General features: G+C 38.2%; 2 protein-coding genes across 2 annotated transcripts in view; both read right to left on the minus strand.

The window, feature by feature from the left end:
* LOC129258035 (U3 small nucleolar RNA-interacting protein 2-like) overlaps positions 1–16,905 on the minus strand; it is a 42,754-nt gene that overhangs the window by 5,953 nt on the left and 19,896 nt on the right. Inside the window, exons 10-11 of the mRNA XM_064096089.1 lie at positions 9,507–9,661; positions 2,601–2,680 (exon numbers count right to left, since the gene is read on the minus strand). Coding sequence (XP_063952159.1) covers positions 2,601–2,680; positions 9,507–9,661 — 235 coding nt within the window. The remainder of the gene's footprint in view (positions 1–2,600; positions 2,681–9,506; positions 9,662–16,905) is intronic.
* LOC135153705 (uncharacterized) lies at positions 14,235–15,727 on the minus strand. Its single transcript, XM_064097758.1, has 2 exons — positions 15,263–15,727; positions 14,235–15,145 (listed from the first exon to the last, which is right to left on the minus strand). Exons 1-2 carry the CDS (start codon positions 15,639–15,641, stop codon positions 14,235–14,237), a joined length of 1,290 nt encoding a protein of 429 aa, XP_063953828.1. The 5' UTR covers positions 15,642–15,727.

The raw sequence follows: 16,905 nt of genomic DNA on the forward strand, positions 1-16,905 counted from the left end.
TACATGTAACTTAAAAAATCGTACTAACATGTACAGAAGAATGGTATGCCCGCATTTTATTTTAAAAATCATACTACATGTAAATACAGGAAAAGTCGTACTGGTTGGCAGGCCCGGGTGGGGGGGGGGGGGGAGGGAGAGCAGTCAAATATATTGCTGTACACACGCGTGACCAAAAAAACTTGTTTAAACGGGTGTTTTTCAGTTTTGGACGTGGTCCGCGCGTGGACTCGTTAAGGGTATCAAAAACACTGATTTTCAAGAAAAAGGGTGGTTTTGAAAGACTGGTCAATGGTCAATCGCGGGGTCAAACTTATTTAGGTAATGTTTTTTCCCCCCAAAGCTTTTTTTTAAAAGACTAGCTAAACGTCTTAAGGGTATTTTTCCCCTAAACTCCCCCCCCCCCCCCCCGAGGTATTATTTTGGCGACAACTTGTTTAGGGGGTTATTTTGCACACAGAAAAAAACTCGTTTAGGGGGTGTTTGGAAATTCCTTGGTCACGCGTGTGTATAGCATTATATTTGACTGACCCCCCTGGGTTGGCAGTTCTGTCATTCCATAAAACTGGAATTGCTCAAGCTGGGTTTGATGCTCGTGCAGGCCCGGTACCTCCTTGTGATGACAGTGATGCTGAAACTTGCGAATGGGATGAGGAATATCTTCAGGAACTCAACATTGTTTGCAATTAACAAGTTTTCATAATTGTTGGATTTATACTTTTCTACAAATTAATGGAAAGTTATTTGGATTTATACATTTATCTACGGAGTTATGGAAAGTATTTGGATGTAAACCATTCTCCAAGTTATGGACTGTACTAGTATTTGTTTGACACTGCTACAAAATTTTGGAAAGTTGTGGATTTTTACCATACTTCAAGGTATGATGCTTGTTGGATTTACACTTGCGACGGAGCCTATGATTTATGGAAACATTGTGGATTTATACTTTTCTCTCAAGTTCTGGCCGTTTACATTTTTATCTAGTTTGGGAATTTTAATTTGACATAGCCCTAATTCTGGATTTAATTGGAGACTGTGTTAAGTGATCCATCTATTCTTATCTAGTTAAAGTAAGCCCTATATCTCGTTCTATTCTATTTAATTATTTTTTCTTTTAATTTGAGGTAGAACTAGATCTACTACAAATAAATATAGGTCTACATGTAATTTAATGTTTAATTTATCTTTTTTATTGATATAAAATACAAGTGAATGCAAATTTTGCATTCTAATGCTTACTTTAGGCCTGCCTAGATATGAAGACATGATTTATTATAAACATATTTTGTCTCCCTCGGACCTCAGACCAGTAGGACACTGTATAACTCGAACTAGAGAGGGAGACGATTAACCTTATTCAGGCCTCGATTCGCGCAATGACTATTTGCTGACTATTTACTTTCATGCAACTTTTGAGACCAGTTTTGCGTCACCTGGGTACGCAGTTCCAAAATTACGCAACATTATATACATATGCAAGATTATTTTTAGTTTACTGGTCTAAATGTATATATTTTATGCTGTTTATTATCTCAGAAGAGTACCCAACAAATTACATTGAAAAAACAAAGAAAAACAAAAGGTCCAAAAAACAACGAAAAGAAATTATAAAAAACAATACATAAGAAATTGATCTGATATCGCAATTTTTTTCATGTACACTTGCTAAGAACACCACAAAGAATTTTTATACCAAAAATTGGGATATTTGGAGCTTTATTTAGGGAGTTAGAGAGAAAAATATGATTTCGCATAGTAATTACGCATAAACTAGCATAATCACTTAATAGCAATTTGCCTGAAATAAATTACTATACCATTTTGTAGATTATGTCCCAGACAACCTGCGTGCCAATTTTTGGCGCAATCTCAAGGGGGGTCTGGGAGGCCCCCCCGGCCATATGAACTCCCAAGATACCATGGCCTCGATAGGGTTTTATATCGTGCAGCGTACATCACGAGAATCACAAGTACGAACATAATTTTATTGCTGTCACAGATCGGTATTTTAAAGATGATATATTTTGATGAGAAAGTAATTTTTGCCGTTTGATTGGTTAGTGTTTAGGTCTGTTGGACACGTCTGATGCTTTCTTGAGAGGTACTAATGTTTGTATAATAACAAGGGTTAGATTTCAAGACGACTTGTCAAATACACAGCTCGATTGATCCCATAGCACTTTGAATCGCCAAAACCCCCTGGTAACTACCCGGCGCTTAGCCTAGCCCTTACCAGCAGCGCTTCAATTCTGCCTCCCCCTCGTCTGCCCCACAAAGAAAAACAAAAGCTCATAATGGATCAAAACAATTCTGAAATGATCTGATGTAGAGCTAGAATATGAGCAGAAAATAAACATTTCATAGCCTTGAAATGTTGGTTAAAATCAGCCACAAATGGGGAAAAATGACTTTGTGATTGTGGAGTGTGCAGCACGAATTCAAGAACCTGCAAATGTTTTGATGCCGCCCAGCGCGAAAAATTAATATCGCGAAAATAACAGCGTTTTACAGTACATACAATCTAATCATGACATTCTCATCATGACATTTACAAAATTGACCTCGGTTCTAAAGATTTGATGTTGCAGCCTACTTACCAAAGGAACTTGGAATGCCGGAGATAATGACTTGTAACCTTCAGAGCACTGCCAGAATCTTATAGTTCCATCTTTGGATCCTGCTGATACAACATGCAGATGTTAAGTCAACTGATAGCCCTCAATAAACAAACAATCATCCATGAATTCTAACCTTTCTTGGAGAGCCCACCCAATCTCTGTCCCTCCAATAATGGGGTACTATAGCCAGATGTTGAGAAATGTTTGAGAAATCAGATGGCTAATTTAAAATAAGATTATGTCTACCTCATTACAGAAGCTTTGTCTTGACATGTCAACGTAATAATGACATGTCAACATGGGATGGAGAGATCTCATTATGTTAAAAGATAAAACATAATGACAAGATTTACTTTATATCCACAGCGTGCCCAGCCTCCACATGGCTGTTGATCTGTAGCCAGCTCACCATGGCCTGGATGCGGTGCTAATGGTTGTGAATATGCAATTAAATTTCGCCTTTTACTTTTGTCATGTCAACATGGCCAGATAACATAACTTACCATAACAACATACAACTCTTCATAGTGGACTTGGTGGGATACCGGATCTTGCCATTTTGACTATTAACGTTAATATGTCTACTTGGTAAGATAAACTAGAAATATCAATGAAGGTGATTAATACCCCCACCCTACACTGTTACCATGGCAACAGTTTGCAATGCATGGGAAAAAAATAATGTCTTGCCCATCTTTACCCAAAGACCTATGTGTCAGCAAACTATCGTGAGAATTGGTTAAAAACTGATCCCTTCATTCTTTTTTTCTTCCTGATGTTTTTCTTCCCTTTTTCTCCCAGCCTTTCCTTTCCTCTCTGTTCTTCCCTTCCGTTTCACTCCCCTTACATGTACCTTTACCCTTCTCCTTATCTGTCCCTTATTTTCGTCCACTCTTCTTTCTCCCTTTCTTTTCTCCCCCTCTCCTTTGCTGAAACTGGTGAAAAACATCAGTGATAACTAATTACCCCTATGTCAAAATTTCTTAAACTAGATCCATAAACTCTTAAGAGTTATGATGAAATTTAAAAGACTTAGCCTTGATTAACCCATTCCACCAGAAGAACGAGATAACTTGTGCACCGGGTGCGTAATTTTAAGGATATTTAAATGGTGTATTTTAAAACATGTTTTAAAACGAGATAGTTTTCTTTTTTTACAAACTCAGGTTTAAAGTTGTGGTTTAAGTATGGATAGCCAACTGTTACATAAATCACTAACAGTAGAGATATCATATTTCAGCTCATTTGGTCTTAAATCATTTATAATTGTCTAAGAACTATAAAGAGATGATTGTCTTCACTATCAATGAATCAAGAGAGAGCACATTAAACATAAGAAACATACAACTTAATAAAACTTTGACACTTTTGGCTTCCCATAATTTCAGCACAGAGTTAGACCATGGTCCAAGTTAAACCTGACTTCAGAATACGGGCCTAAGAGTTACACAGTATGATGAAATTTAAAAGACTTAGACTTGGTTAACCCATTCCACCAGAAGGAGATAACTCGTTCCAACTTTTCCACACTCACACCCTAAGAACGAGATAACTTGTGCACTGGGTACATAATTTTAAGGATATTTAAATGGTGTATTTTAAAACATGTTTTCAAATGCGTTTTAAAACAAGTACATTGTATTTTCCATTATTCAATGTTTTTTTAATACTTTTATTTGTAAAGTGGTGTATCATTATCTTCTAAAAACTTTTCCTCAACACCACTCTTTTTCTCCTCTTATTTTTTCCCCCTTTATTCTCCACTTCTCCATTGCTTTGTCATGTTCCTTTCCTCCCTGTTCAAATGTGCAAAACAATCCATAAGAATATTCTCATTTGATAACAATAATAAATGTTTCACCCCTCATTATCATGAAAATAGAAAAGTTACGCAAGTTTCTTTTCGGTGATAAAATAGAGCAATAATAAGGTATTTAATTAATGTAATACTTTCAAAATTATTCAATGCCCTTGTCTGAGATCAACCAATCACACACTATACCTTTAATATTGATTGCATCACAAGTTTTGTGTGGATGTGTGGGACAGTAATGACAATTTTTGCAGTAAGCATCCAATTTTTTTGATATTGTGTAAAAATAATGTTGGTAATTCATATATCATAATATTAACTCAAAATAGTGTTTTAGACTTTGGGGTCAAATTCAAGGTCAATGCAAAGGTCAAAAGATCATCACTCATTATATTGCCCCTACATAAAAATTAACACATTTTTCAGATAGTTAATTAGATTTCCTATCCAATGATATGATTCAAAATAGATCAGCTAGACTTATTTTTAAGGTAAATCGTAGGGAACATACTTCACCATTATTACAGCAGTTGCATTGGCTTCCAGTCTCTGAATGCATTGTTTTCAAGATTTTTGCTCTTGTTTTTAAAGCACGTATGGGGGAAGCACCTGGTTATTTATCAGACATAATCAGTAATTATATTCATATGGGCAATACTAGATTCCTTAGATCACATGCTGACCAATACCTCCTTAAACAAAGAAGAAGTTTTAGTTCATAAGGTGATGAAGCATTTGCTAATTTTGTGCCCAAATCATGGAATAAACTGCCTGTAACACTAATATCTGCTGACAAGTTCAAAACTTTTAAATCTCTGCTTAAAACACATTTAGTTGCTCGTTTATTTTTTGTTCTTCTCATATGATTTTTTTTGTGTAACTATAGGTTTAAATATTCATGTTTAGTTCTCTTTCGTAAGTTGTTTCTTTGTTAGGGTTTAGCTTAGGCCTGGTGTTTTTAGAACCCTTGTGAGTTATGTACCTGCCGGATTGCCTTCTGGGCAAGTTCCTTAAACTGTGGGTGAACAGGGGCATTAAGATCAGGCACCAGTCCCCTTAGATATATTTTTAAGTGCTGTTTAATGTAATTTCATTATCATTATTATTAATTATTTATTGTAAAGCGCTTTGATCATATATTTGGTAAAGCGCTTTATAAGTACCTGTTATGTCTACGTAATGATACCATTTTTTTACTGATTTTGGTCCATCAGTTACCGAGCTATGGTCCCTTAAAACTTGGCGGCCACGCCCATTTTCGGTCAAATCACCGATATTGGGGGTGTCATAACAGGAAAACCATGCATCTGATTGTGCTGAAAAAAATCATGTTGGCATGGGCCATGTCAAACTCCCTATATACCAAAAGTGAACAAATTCCAAGACGGTGCAATTTAACTCGTTGGTTGAATGACATGGAATGACCCACATGTCAACTTTAACATTGACCTGAAAATGACCTCTAACCTTACCGTGTGACCTCCTACTGCAGCATACCATGCAGGTTCCCTAAGTACATCTACTGTACCGTCTAAGTTTTATTGAAAAGTGACTTACATTTGCAGAGTTATGCATCATATGAGAGTCTTGCACGTAAACTTGAACATTGACCTGAAAATGACCTTTGACCTTACCATGTGACCTTTGACCTTACCATGTGACCTCCAACTGCAGCATAACATGCAGTTCCCCTACGTACATCTACCATCCAAGTTTGATTGAAAAGTAAACAGTTGCGGAGTTATATGTCATAAGAGACACTGCAAAACTCCGGTGTTGATTTAACACCAGCCCGGAATCTATATCTGTCCACATCAGAGAAGTGTTAAACAACACCAATTTGGTTTTAGTCTAACACCAGATATGTGTTTATACAACCCCAATTAGTATTAAAACAGCATCGGTTTCATTCCAAACTGGTGTTATTCCAATACTTCACTGGTGCAGACAGATATAGATACTGGACTGGTGTTAAATCAACACCGGAGTTTTTGCAGTGGAGTCTTGAATGTAAACTTTAACATTGACCTGAAAATGATCTTTGACCTTACCATGTGATCTCCCACTCCAGCATAACATGCAGGTTCCCCAAGTCCATCTACCATCCAAGTTTGGTTGAAAAGCGACTCACGGTTGCGAAGTTAGGTGTCATAAGAGAGTCTTGCATGTAAACTTTAACGTTGACCTAAAAATGACCTTTGACCTTATCATGTGACCTCCGACTGCAGCATAACATGCAGGTCCCCCAAGTCCATCTACCATCCAAGTTTGGTTGAAAAGCGACTTACGGTTGCGGAGTCAGGTGTCATAAGAGTCTTGCATGTAAACTTTAACGTTGACCTGAAAATGACCTTTGACCTTATCATGTGACCTCCGTCTGCAGCATAACATGCAGGTTCCCCAAGTCCATCTACCATCCAAGTTTGGTTGAAAAGCAACTCACGGTTGCGAAGTTAGGTGTCATAAGAGTCTTGCATGTAAACTTTAACGTTGACCTGAAAATGACCTTTGATCTTACCATGTGACCTCCGACTGCAGAATAACATGCAGGTCCCCCTAGTCCATCTACCAACCAGGTTTGGTTGAAAAGCGACTTACGGTTGCGGAGTTAGGTGTCATACGAGAGTCTTGCATGTAAACTTTAACGTTGACCTGAAAATGACCTTTGACCTTACCATATGACCTCAGATTGCAGCATAACATGCAGGTTCCCCAAGTCCATCTACCATCCAAGTTTGGTTGAAAAGCGACTTACAGTTGTGGAGTTATGTGTCATTACAGGTTTGTGACGGACAACATTTGGATCCCTAAGTCTCGCCTTCACCTCTGGTGGGCGAGACAAAAAAGCATTGTTGTCACCTGGCTTAACGTTTACCTTAGTGAAAGTTATGTACAGATTGTTTAAATTGGAAAACTTAATTTGGACTATAATACATATTTTAGTCTGGAAATGTGCAAGAAAAGGACAGAAAATACCATGAAAACTAGAAATGCTCGGCGGGTCGCGCAGCCGAGCACATGTATCTCCCGAACCAACTCGTTTATTCATGGAAAAACTAACTTTTTTTTTTTTAAACCTCATTAATCCCACAATGTATCTTTTGACTTCAATATCAAAATTAGAAATGTAACTTTAAAATTAGTAAATTCCATAAAATTCTTAGGATTTGTACTTGATGACAAATTGTCTTACAATGAACACCGCTTTTTCGTAGTAATAAGATGTCAAAAGGTATATTAGCTAAATTACGTTTTATAATCTTACAAAAAAAAATTTTGCTTAAGCTTTATAATCCTTTACTTCCATATATTTATTATGGTAATATCACTTGGGCAAGTTGTGGCACTACAAAAATAAACCCCATACACGTACTCCAGAAAAAGGCTTTACGTATTTGTTCCAACTCCCGCTACTTAGCTCCGTCACGCCCGTTATTTTTTTAATTAAACATGTTGACAGTTTTTTACATTCATAAAATTCTAATTGCACTTTTAATGTACTATGTAAATCACAACTTACATGTGTAGCACCCCTTAATATGATAAATCTATTTAAATATTATAAAGAATGCTATCAATACAAAATCCGTTCCCAACATAAATTCCATTATCCTGTAGCATTCATTCAGTCAACCCTTTATTCATTTACCCACTGGTCCTCAAATATGGAATTCCCTCCCTTCCAAAGTAATTTCTTGCACAAATGTTACTGCATTTAAAAACAAAACTCAAAAGTTCACTTATAATTATGTCTGCCAACTACAATTAATTACATAATTCATTTCACAACCTTTTCCGGACCCCCCCCCCCCCCTTCCCTGTAGGTTTACTGTCTTATATCTTATGTATATATTATGGTTAATTATCCGCTTTTGTTTACGTTTATCATGTTTATATATTACGTATAAGGTGTCCCACTCATAAAGCTTTTGCTTTTAGGGGCACCCTCATCATTTAAACTATATTTTTAATAATTGTGATTTATATATATATATTGAGTTTTAAATCATTGAATAAAATGAATTGAAAAAAAAAAATATTGAAATGATTTTTTTTTTAAGAATTGTATTATCATTGGGTTTTTATCTTTTCTTACAGTATCAGTTCTTGGCACTAAGACACACATCTAACTCGCTTAAAGGACAAGCCCACCCCAACAAAAAGTTGATTTGAATAAAGTCATATTAACATTCAAATTAACATTTTTCTGGGGTGGACTTGACCTTTAAAGGTCAAGTCCACCCCAGGCAAATGCTGACTTGAATAAATAGAGAAAAATCAAACTAGCATAGTGCTGAAAATTTCATCAAAATCGGATGTAAAATAAGAAAGTTATGACATTTTCAAGTTTCGCTTATTTTTCACAAAATAGTGATATGCACAACTAGGTGAGTCAGTCCGTGATGTCCATCACTATTTCTTTTGTTTTTTATTGTTTGGATTATACAATATTTCATTTTTTATAGATTTGACAGTAAGGACCAACTTGACTGAACCATATAGTATCAAACAATGGTAATTCCACATGTTCAGGGAGAAATGAAACTTTGTTTTACTAGACAAGGAGGAGAAAATTAGAATATTTCATATTCATATAATAAAATACAAAAGAAATTGTGAGTGGGTGACGCCATCAGTCTGCCAATTTGCATACCGACCAGGATGTGCATATAACTGTTTTGTGAAATTAAGCGAAACTTTAAATTGTTATAACTTAAGTCTTATTTTACATCCAATTTTGATGAAATTTTCAGTGTTATGCTTGTTGGATTTTTCTCTTTTTATTCAAATCAACTTTTTGTTGGGGTGGACTTGTCCTTTAATAATCTATTTTCTTGTGCAGCTTGGTCTATCGTATTTCTATAAAGATGGTGCCATATAATGCCTATAATTTTATTATTATTATTATTATTACTGTCCATCAAATTGTTTTTTTTGGTTAATTTTCCTTTATTCAGACTGTTTATACTCATACAGGCAATACTGAGTAATCATTTAAGTTATACCAGATGAAGTTTAAGTAACCGTGTTGGGTGTAAATACATAATACCCCAAGATCACTTATTACTCACCTGATGCCACAAGATCAGTTCCCTGCAAAGCTGCTACAGAACATATCCAATTTTCTTTGATCTTGCAGGACTGAGTTGCTCCCACAGGTCCAAGATGAGCATCACGCTTTATACTCAAAGGTTTCTTCTTCATGACGCTCCATAAAGCAATCGACCTGGTAAAAACAAACTAACGAATGAACTGGAAGGTATACAGAGTCCACACACAGAGAACCATAATATCAAAATGCCACTATAAACTGGAAACCTTGGTAAACACCTGTAAGACAAAACAAGATGTTCTTGTTCTGTATATGTGACAGATCACACAGAAATGAGAGACAAGTCGCAGATCGAATCTCTTAAAAAATCAACCAACTAATAAAATGGTCACATTTTTGATGAAATTTTTTTATTTCATTTTTTGATTTCTCAATGATTCATGTTTACTTTGTTAAAAAAATTGATAACGGGAAAGCGATAAAAATGCAGTTTTTCCGCAAGTGTTTCATTTCGGTAACTTGCAACTTTTTTTGACACTCCGTGCGCTCAACTTGATCAAATTTCGTTCCATACTAAGCTCCGCCCCTAGCAATGTACACCATTGATTGGCTATTAATCAACATAACACGTTAAAGTGGACAGCGGCCAGGCACTTGCTCGATCGATAAGTTCAGGATACAGCTTCGGAAAGAAACATTGCTCTGAAAATGTATTCTGAAAAGCGTGCTTTTTGACAAAAGTTTATGAACGGGATACAAATTCTTAAGGTTTAAGAATGGTGATAATGGTACCAGGAGATGAAACGATAACTAATTTAGAGTATTAACCAAACTATAATCGCGAAATAAAAGCCAAGAACACAAAGTATTCACAACACAGTGTGTTTGTTAGGATTATTTTCCCATGGTCATTAGGACATGTTTAAGATTCACTTCATCGTAGGCCCATGATCAGGATATTTTCATTAAGAATTATCAGATAGCATTTTCAAAAGAAATTGTTCAAATCCTTGAAAGTATTGACTGTTTATGAATGTGAGTTGATCTAGAGTATTATTCTGAAAAAAGAAACAACATTTATTATAGAAGCTTGCGCGTCGTGGGAATGGGAGGGGGGGTAGGAGCGGAAACATTTCAGTATTTATAGTTATTCAATATAAGGAAGCGGGATTTAAAAAAAAAGAATCATTATTTCAAACAATTTGTAATCAAAACTTTTTTTGCCCTTATTTTCCTCATGTAGTTTGAAGGAAGGATGGATAAAGCGAAAGAAATGTATAAACAAAAAGACAAACACATAAAGAGAAGCATATTCATTACAAATGTCCGCAAATGAAAAATAGACCATACAGACCAAAGTAATAAATGTTTATATTTTCAGAGAACAAGAGTCCTGTCCTGTCTCTTGTTTTGTCTCGTCTTCTATGTCTTGTCATTCCCTCTCTCTTTCTGCTTTTTCTTCTGTCTATTGCGCAAAATATCCTTCACAGCGAAGACCTCTTTGTGTGAATAGCTTTGCATTTGTTCTCTAATTATGTTCACATCAATATGATTTCGACCTTTTTGTTCCTTCTCTTTTTCTTTCCTGTATATAAACGCATATATGAATAAGTCGATTATAGTTTCTTCATTTCCAAGGGGATCCACACTTTACAAGCTTTGCTTTTTAGTGGACTGCCCTCATTTCCATTTATACTCAAATATTATACTGTTTTTTTGTTTTACGAAGAATGCTCCTCTGTAGAATTGTATTTGATTTGTATTACTTTATATTACTTTGTATTATGTTTTGAATGGAAATGATATAAAGAATTGAAAAAATAGAGTATACAGGTCTTACAACGTTATTTCATAATTAGTCATTTACAGGCGCTGCGGGGGCTTCTGTTTTCATTTAAAAAGTGGCATTGCGTTCAATACAATCATGCTAAGTGATTGTTTATACTTTATTATATCCCTTATCCTTTGTCTCTCTTTTTCCTTCTACACCACTTTTTTCTTATTTCTTGTGTTGTAATTCTTTCTTTCTTTTCCTCTCCCCTGTTTGTTTGTTCTTCTCCTTCAGTCTTCTCTCTCACTCTTTTGAAATTATTTCTCCGTTCCCCCTTCTCCCTCTTTCAATTCTTTCTTGCGTTCCTCTTTATACATCTGTTTTTCGTTCTTCTCCCATTTCGACCCTCCCCCTGGTTTCTTCCTCCTTTCCTTCTTCTTTTCCCTTTCTCATCCCTCCCTCTTTTCTCTTCTTTTCCTTTTCTTTTGTCTGTCATTCTTCGTTATAATTCTATATTTCTTTTTTTCTTTCCCCCTTTATCTTTTTTATGCGGGTTTTATTCTCTCTTTTCTTCTTGGCTCTCCCCTTTTCAGCCCTCCGTCTTACATATATTTCTCTTCTTTTTTCGTTTCTTCTGCCTTTCGTTCTTTCATTTTTTCTTCCTCCTTTTCTTTTTGGCTATCCCTTTCTCACACTATCTGTCTTATTCCTTTTCTATTTCCTTTCCTTCTTTTATTTACTCGAAATTTTTCCCGTTGTACGACTCGTTGTAGCCGTTGTACCACTTATTGTACGATCCAGATGCGACAAAATGGTCGCATCTCGGTCGGGAAAAAAAACTGTGCTGCTCCGATATTTTGAGCGACTGACGCGATGAAAAATAATTGCACGACAGGCAGTACGAGTGTTGTGCGACTTTGCACGCACTCGTAAGACCCCGAACGAGTGTTGCACGAGTATTTTCCTGAACTACATGAGGATGCCACCAGAAACGTTCCTTGAACTGTTGCAGCGCATCACTCCGAGGATAGAGAAGTCCTATCGCTACCGGCAGCCACTGGATCCTGGGCTCAAACTGGCCATCACCTTGAGATATCTTGCGACCGGCAACAGCTACAAAACCCTGCAGTATGCCTTCCGTGTTGCCCATAATACCATCTCTCTGTTTATACCAGAGGTGTGCCAGGCCATCATCAGTGAATACCAAGATGAAGTATTTTCCTGTCCAACTACCCCAGATGAATGGAGAGAAGTGGCACGGACTTATGCTGACAGATGGAACTTTCATCATGTCTGCGGAGCCTTGGACGGAAAACACGTGGCCATCAGAAATCCACCAGGCTCTGGTACGATCTACTACAACTACAAGGGTTTCTACAGCCTCATCCTCTTGGCCCTAGTTGATGGCAATTACAAGTTCCTCTGGGCTGACGTTGGTAATCCCGGTTCATCATCGGATGCCCAGGTCTTCAACCACAGCCCGCTGAGACGTGGACTGGAGAATGGTACTCTTGGCCTGCCAGATCCAGAGCCCCTGCCAGATGATGACCGAGACACCCCTTACTTCTTAATTGGGGACGACGCCTTCCCTCTCAGGACATGGATGCAGAAGCCGTACTCCAACCGTGAGCAGACCGACGAGGAGAGAATCTTCAACTACCGTCTCTCGAGGGCTCGCCGTGTGGTGGAGAACAGCTTTGGCATCCTTGCCCATCGCTGGAGATGCTTGTTGAGTACCCTACAGCTTGATCCAGAAAAAGCCAGGACAGTCATTATGGCCTGCATGTGCCTCCACAACCTAATTAGAGATCGTTTTCCTGGGCTTCAGAACATTGACGTTGACCATGAAGATGAGTTGGGCAACCACATCCCTGGGGCATGGAAAAACGCAGCAGTTCTGCAGGATGTTGAACGAGTTGGCGGAGGCTACCAGGCAAACAAAGAGGGCAAGAAGCTGAGAACTTACCTGAAGCACTACTACAACAGTCCAGTTGGAAGCCTGACCTGGCAACAACACATGATATAGACTGCCACTTGGCGCACTACTTGGGATACAGCACAGACTCTGCCATAAAAATGGCATGTAATCTTCGATCATGATTTTGTGGAATGAATCATTTCAAAGTAGAAATGAATGACCATGTCAACAGTTATTTTAAACATACATTACTTTTACATCAAAAGGTAGTTTGAAATTTAAAAAGTTAACTCTCCTTAATAACATGTGTTTGAAATAAAATAATGAAGGAGAACATGTTTGAAAAAATGTGATTTATGAGAATAAAAAAGATGTACAGATATAACATATTTTCTTTTGTCATTAATCATGTTGTTTTAAACATGATATATATTTTTCAAAGACATTTTATTAACGATAATTAATTTTATTGACCATGTTAATGTTTAAAATAAAGTTTGAAATAAATGTTCCAAAATGGGTCAGTTGTAAATTAAATTGAGAGAGTTCATCAAGTAACAATAACAATCACAACAAAAGTTCATTGTTCACTTTCTTTATTTGACAAGTCTGACAAGTTCAAATGGATGATGATTAATGTGACGGTGCTGTTGCTGCCTCCTTGATTTAGTGGAATGAATCATTTCAAAGAAGAAATGAATGATCATGTCAACATTTATTTTAAACAAAAATTTCTTTGACAATGAAATGTTTGAAATAATAAACGTTGATTCTCCTTTAATAGCATGTATTTGAAATAAATAAAAAAAGAACATTTTTGAAAAAACGTGATTTATGAGAATAAAAAAGATGTACAGATATAACAAATTTTATATTGTCATTAATCATGTTGTTTTAAAAATTATATATTTTTTCCAAGACATTTTGTTAACGAAAATGAATTCTATTCACCGAGTAAATGTTTAAAAAAGTTTGAAATAAATGTTCCAAAATAGTCAAATTATAATTTGAGTTGAGAGAGTTCGTCAAGTAACAATAAAAACAATCCTAACAAAAGTTCACTGTTCATCTTCTTCATCTGACAAGTTCAACTGGGTGATGATTGATGTGTTGGCGCTGTTGCTGCCTCCTTGCTGCTGCTGCTGAAAGGGGGCCTGCTGTTTTTGCTGGAAGTGGGGGTGCTGCTGCTGGAAGGGGGCACGCTGCTGCTGGAAGGGGGCCTGCTGCTGGAAGGGGGCCTGTAAATTGGGCTGCTGAAATCCTCCCTGAGGGTTCTGAGGGGTCCAGGTGCTGCTTGGCCCGAGCATCCCAAGGAAGGAAGCAGGTGGAGCGTCCTGGGTGAAGCCGATCGGCGCTGACTGAGGCCTGAGTGGCTGGATCATCTGGGGAGTGCTGGGGTGAGATACTGGGGTGGTGGAAAGGTCGTCCGCCCGATCCTGGTAGCGGCTCACCAAGTTGAAAGTGTCCCTGGTGAACTCTCGCCAGAGGGGTCTTGGGAGTGGGCGGACGGCCTGCAGCATCCATTCTAGCCAGGCCTGCCTCTCGTCAGCGCCTTGGGTGAGTGCTGCATCCACCTGGCTCCGGATGGCCGTCTGCTCGGTGGATGTTCTGATGAATTCCAGGAGGGCCTTGTCCACATCGGTGGGCGACCCCCTCTTCTGCCTCTTCTTGGGAGGTGCAGCCCCCTGGCTGGAGACTTGGTTGGAGCTGGGTGCTTGGCTGGCATCTGGACCCTCCTCATCTAAACCCTCTTCGTCGGAGGCGGCTTCAGTAATTCGGCCACTGAGGTGGCCCAGTTGGCAGCCCTGTGACCGATGGACTATGTGCTTCGTCAGAAAACCAAGGTTGTTATTGACCCATCTCTGCCTGGGGGTAAGGACGATGGCCTTCTGACCACTCTTCTTTCCAGCGGTCTTCATCTTCCCCAGGATGGTCCTCTGGCTTTTATACCATAGTCTGATGTCGGCCACTGAAAATATACAAAATGTAGAAGCAAGAAATTAGTCAACATCCAAAAAATTGGCATGTTTAACTAATAAACATCATCAATAAATCGGAATGTGCATATTTTTCAGCTACTACTTACCGGTGACTCCCAGCTTTTCCGCCATCTCCATGTACTTGCGCTCATTCTTCTTAGAGTTTTTGAAGTCCACCTTGCTCTTGTCGTAGATGAACTCATTGTCAGCGAAAAACTCGGCCAGCTCCTGCTCCATGGCTTTGGTGATACCGCAGGTAGCATGGCCATCTGTCACGTTGTTCTCATCACTGGCGGCGGCTGGTGGATCTTGGCCCCCTTCCTGCAGCATTTCATCATCCTCGGTCTGGGCTTCACCAAATTCATCACCCTCATCACCAGCTATGACAGAAGCAGTAGCTTTCTCCTCGGCCACGGGTATAGGCTGGGGCCCTTCCTCCTCATCAGGCTGATTTTTCCTCTTTTTCCTTGACTTCTTTGGGGCCATGCCGATGCTTGTATTTTGGTTGTGTCTTGTTCACTGTAGCAGCGTCTCGTCAGGCATCAGCGGTTGTAATGAAGAAAGTCGCATCGCGTGTCGTATTTATAGGCCAACACCTCGCGCGACAGGTGGTGCGGTGTGTCGCACAATGGGTCGTAGCCTTGTACGATCGGTTGTAGTAGTCGTACAACGGGTCGCTAGGTCGCGCGACATATGGCGCTACAAAACGCATACGTCGTGCGACTTGGTCGCATCATCGTTCAACCGTTGCAGCCGTTGTACGACTGTTGCACCCGGAAACATGAAAATAATCGCACGATTACGCGACTGTTGTATCCTGGTGCAGTGGTCGTTCACCTCTCGTACGATTTTATATATTGCTTGCTACTCAAAGACAACACTTCTACAACAGGACGGAAAAAATATTTTCGAAAAAAAAAATTATCGCACGAGTGAGGCGCCAATTGTGAAAGGGGCTTTAGGTATCAGAAGAAAGCTTGTGCCTCCATATTGTTGGTTTGGTGATGTTTCTTTACTGGTAAATACAGAGGGAGGAAAAGTCACAATATTAAATATGGGATAAAAAATGTTTATGATTGTTTTAAATATAACTCAATATATTAACAAGTGGAATGCCTCTGGCCGTCTCACCTGCATCACGCGATTCAATATAGCAGCAGTGCTGATTTTGAAAACTACTATAACTCGCACAAGATGTTCAGTGATACTTGGTTACTCTTATTTCCACGTTTTATGAACTAGACCAATACACTTATAGAGATATGATGGCAATTCAACAAATACCCCCAACGTGGCCAAAGTTCTTTGACCTTACATGACCTTTGACCTTGATCATGTGACCTGAAACTCGCACAGGATGTTCAGTGATACTTGATTACTATTATGTCCAAGTTTTATGAACTAGACCAACACACTTTCAAATTTATGGCTGTAATTCAACAAATACCCCAATTTGGCCAAAGTTCATTGACCCTAAATGACCTTTGACCTTGATCATGTGACCTGAAACTTGCACAGGATGTTCAGTAATACTTGATTACTATTATGTCCAAGTTTCATGAATCAGATCCATAAACTTTCAAAGTTATGATGGTAATTCGACAGATACCCCCAATTCGGCCAAAGTTCATTGACCCTAAATGACCTTTGACCTTGGTCATGTGACGTGAAACTCATGCAGAATGTTCAGTGATACTTGATTAACCTTATGTATAAGTTTCATGAACTAGGTCCATATATTTTCTAAGTT

Source organism: Lytechinus pictus, chromosome 3 (genome assembly GCF_037042905.1).
Source record: "Lytechinus pictus isolate F3 Inbred chromosome 3, Lp3.0, whole genome shotgun sequence".
NCBI lineage: Eukaryota > Metazoa > Echinodermata > Echinoidea > Temnopleuroida > Toxopneustidae > Lytechinus > Lytechinus pictus.

What these genes read in the sequence shown, in the direction of transcription:
- LOC135153705 (XM_064097758.1), bottom strand. Translation starts at nt 15,641, where the DNA reads ATGGCCCCAAAGAAGTCAAGGAAAAAGAGGAAAAATCAGCCTGATGAG. An exon ending in GGAAAAGCTGGGAGTCACCG is followed by an intron (nt 15,146 to 15,262) that starts GTAAGTAGTAGC and finishes GTATATTTTCAG; the next exon opens with TGGCCGACATCAGACTATGG.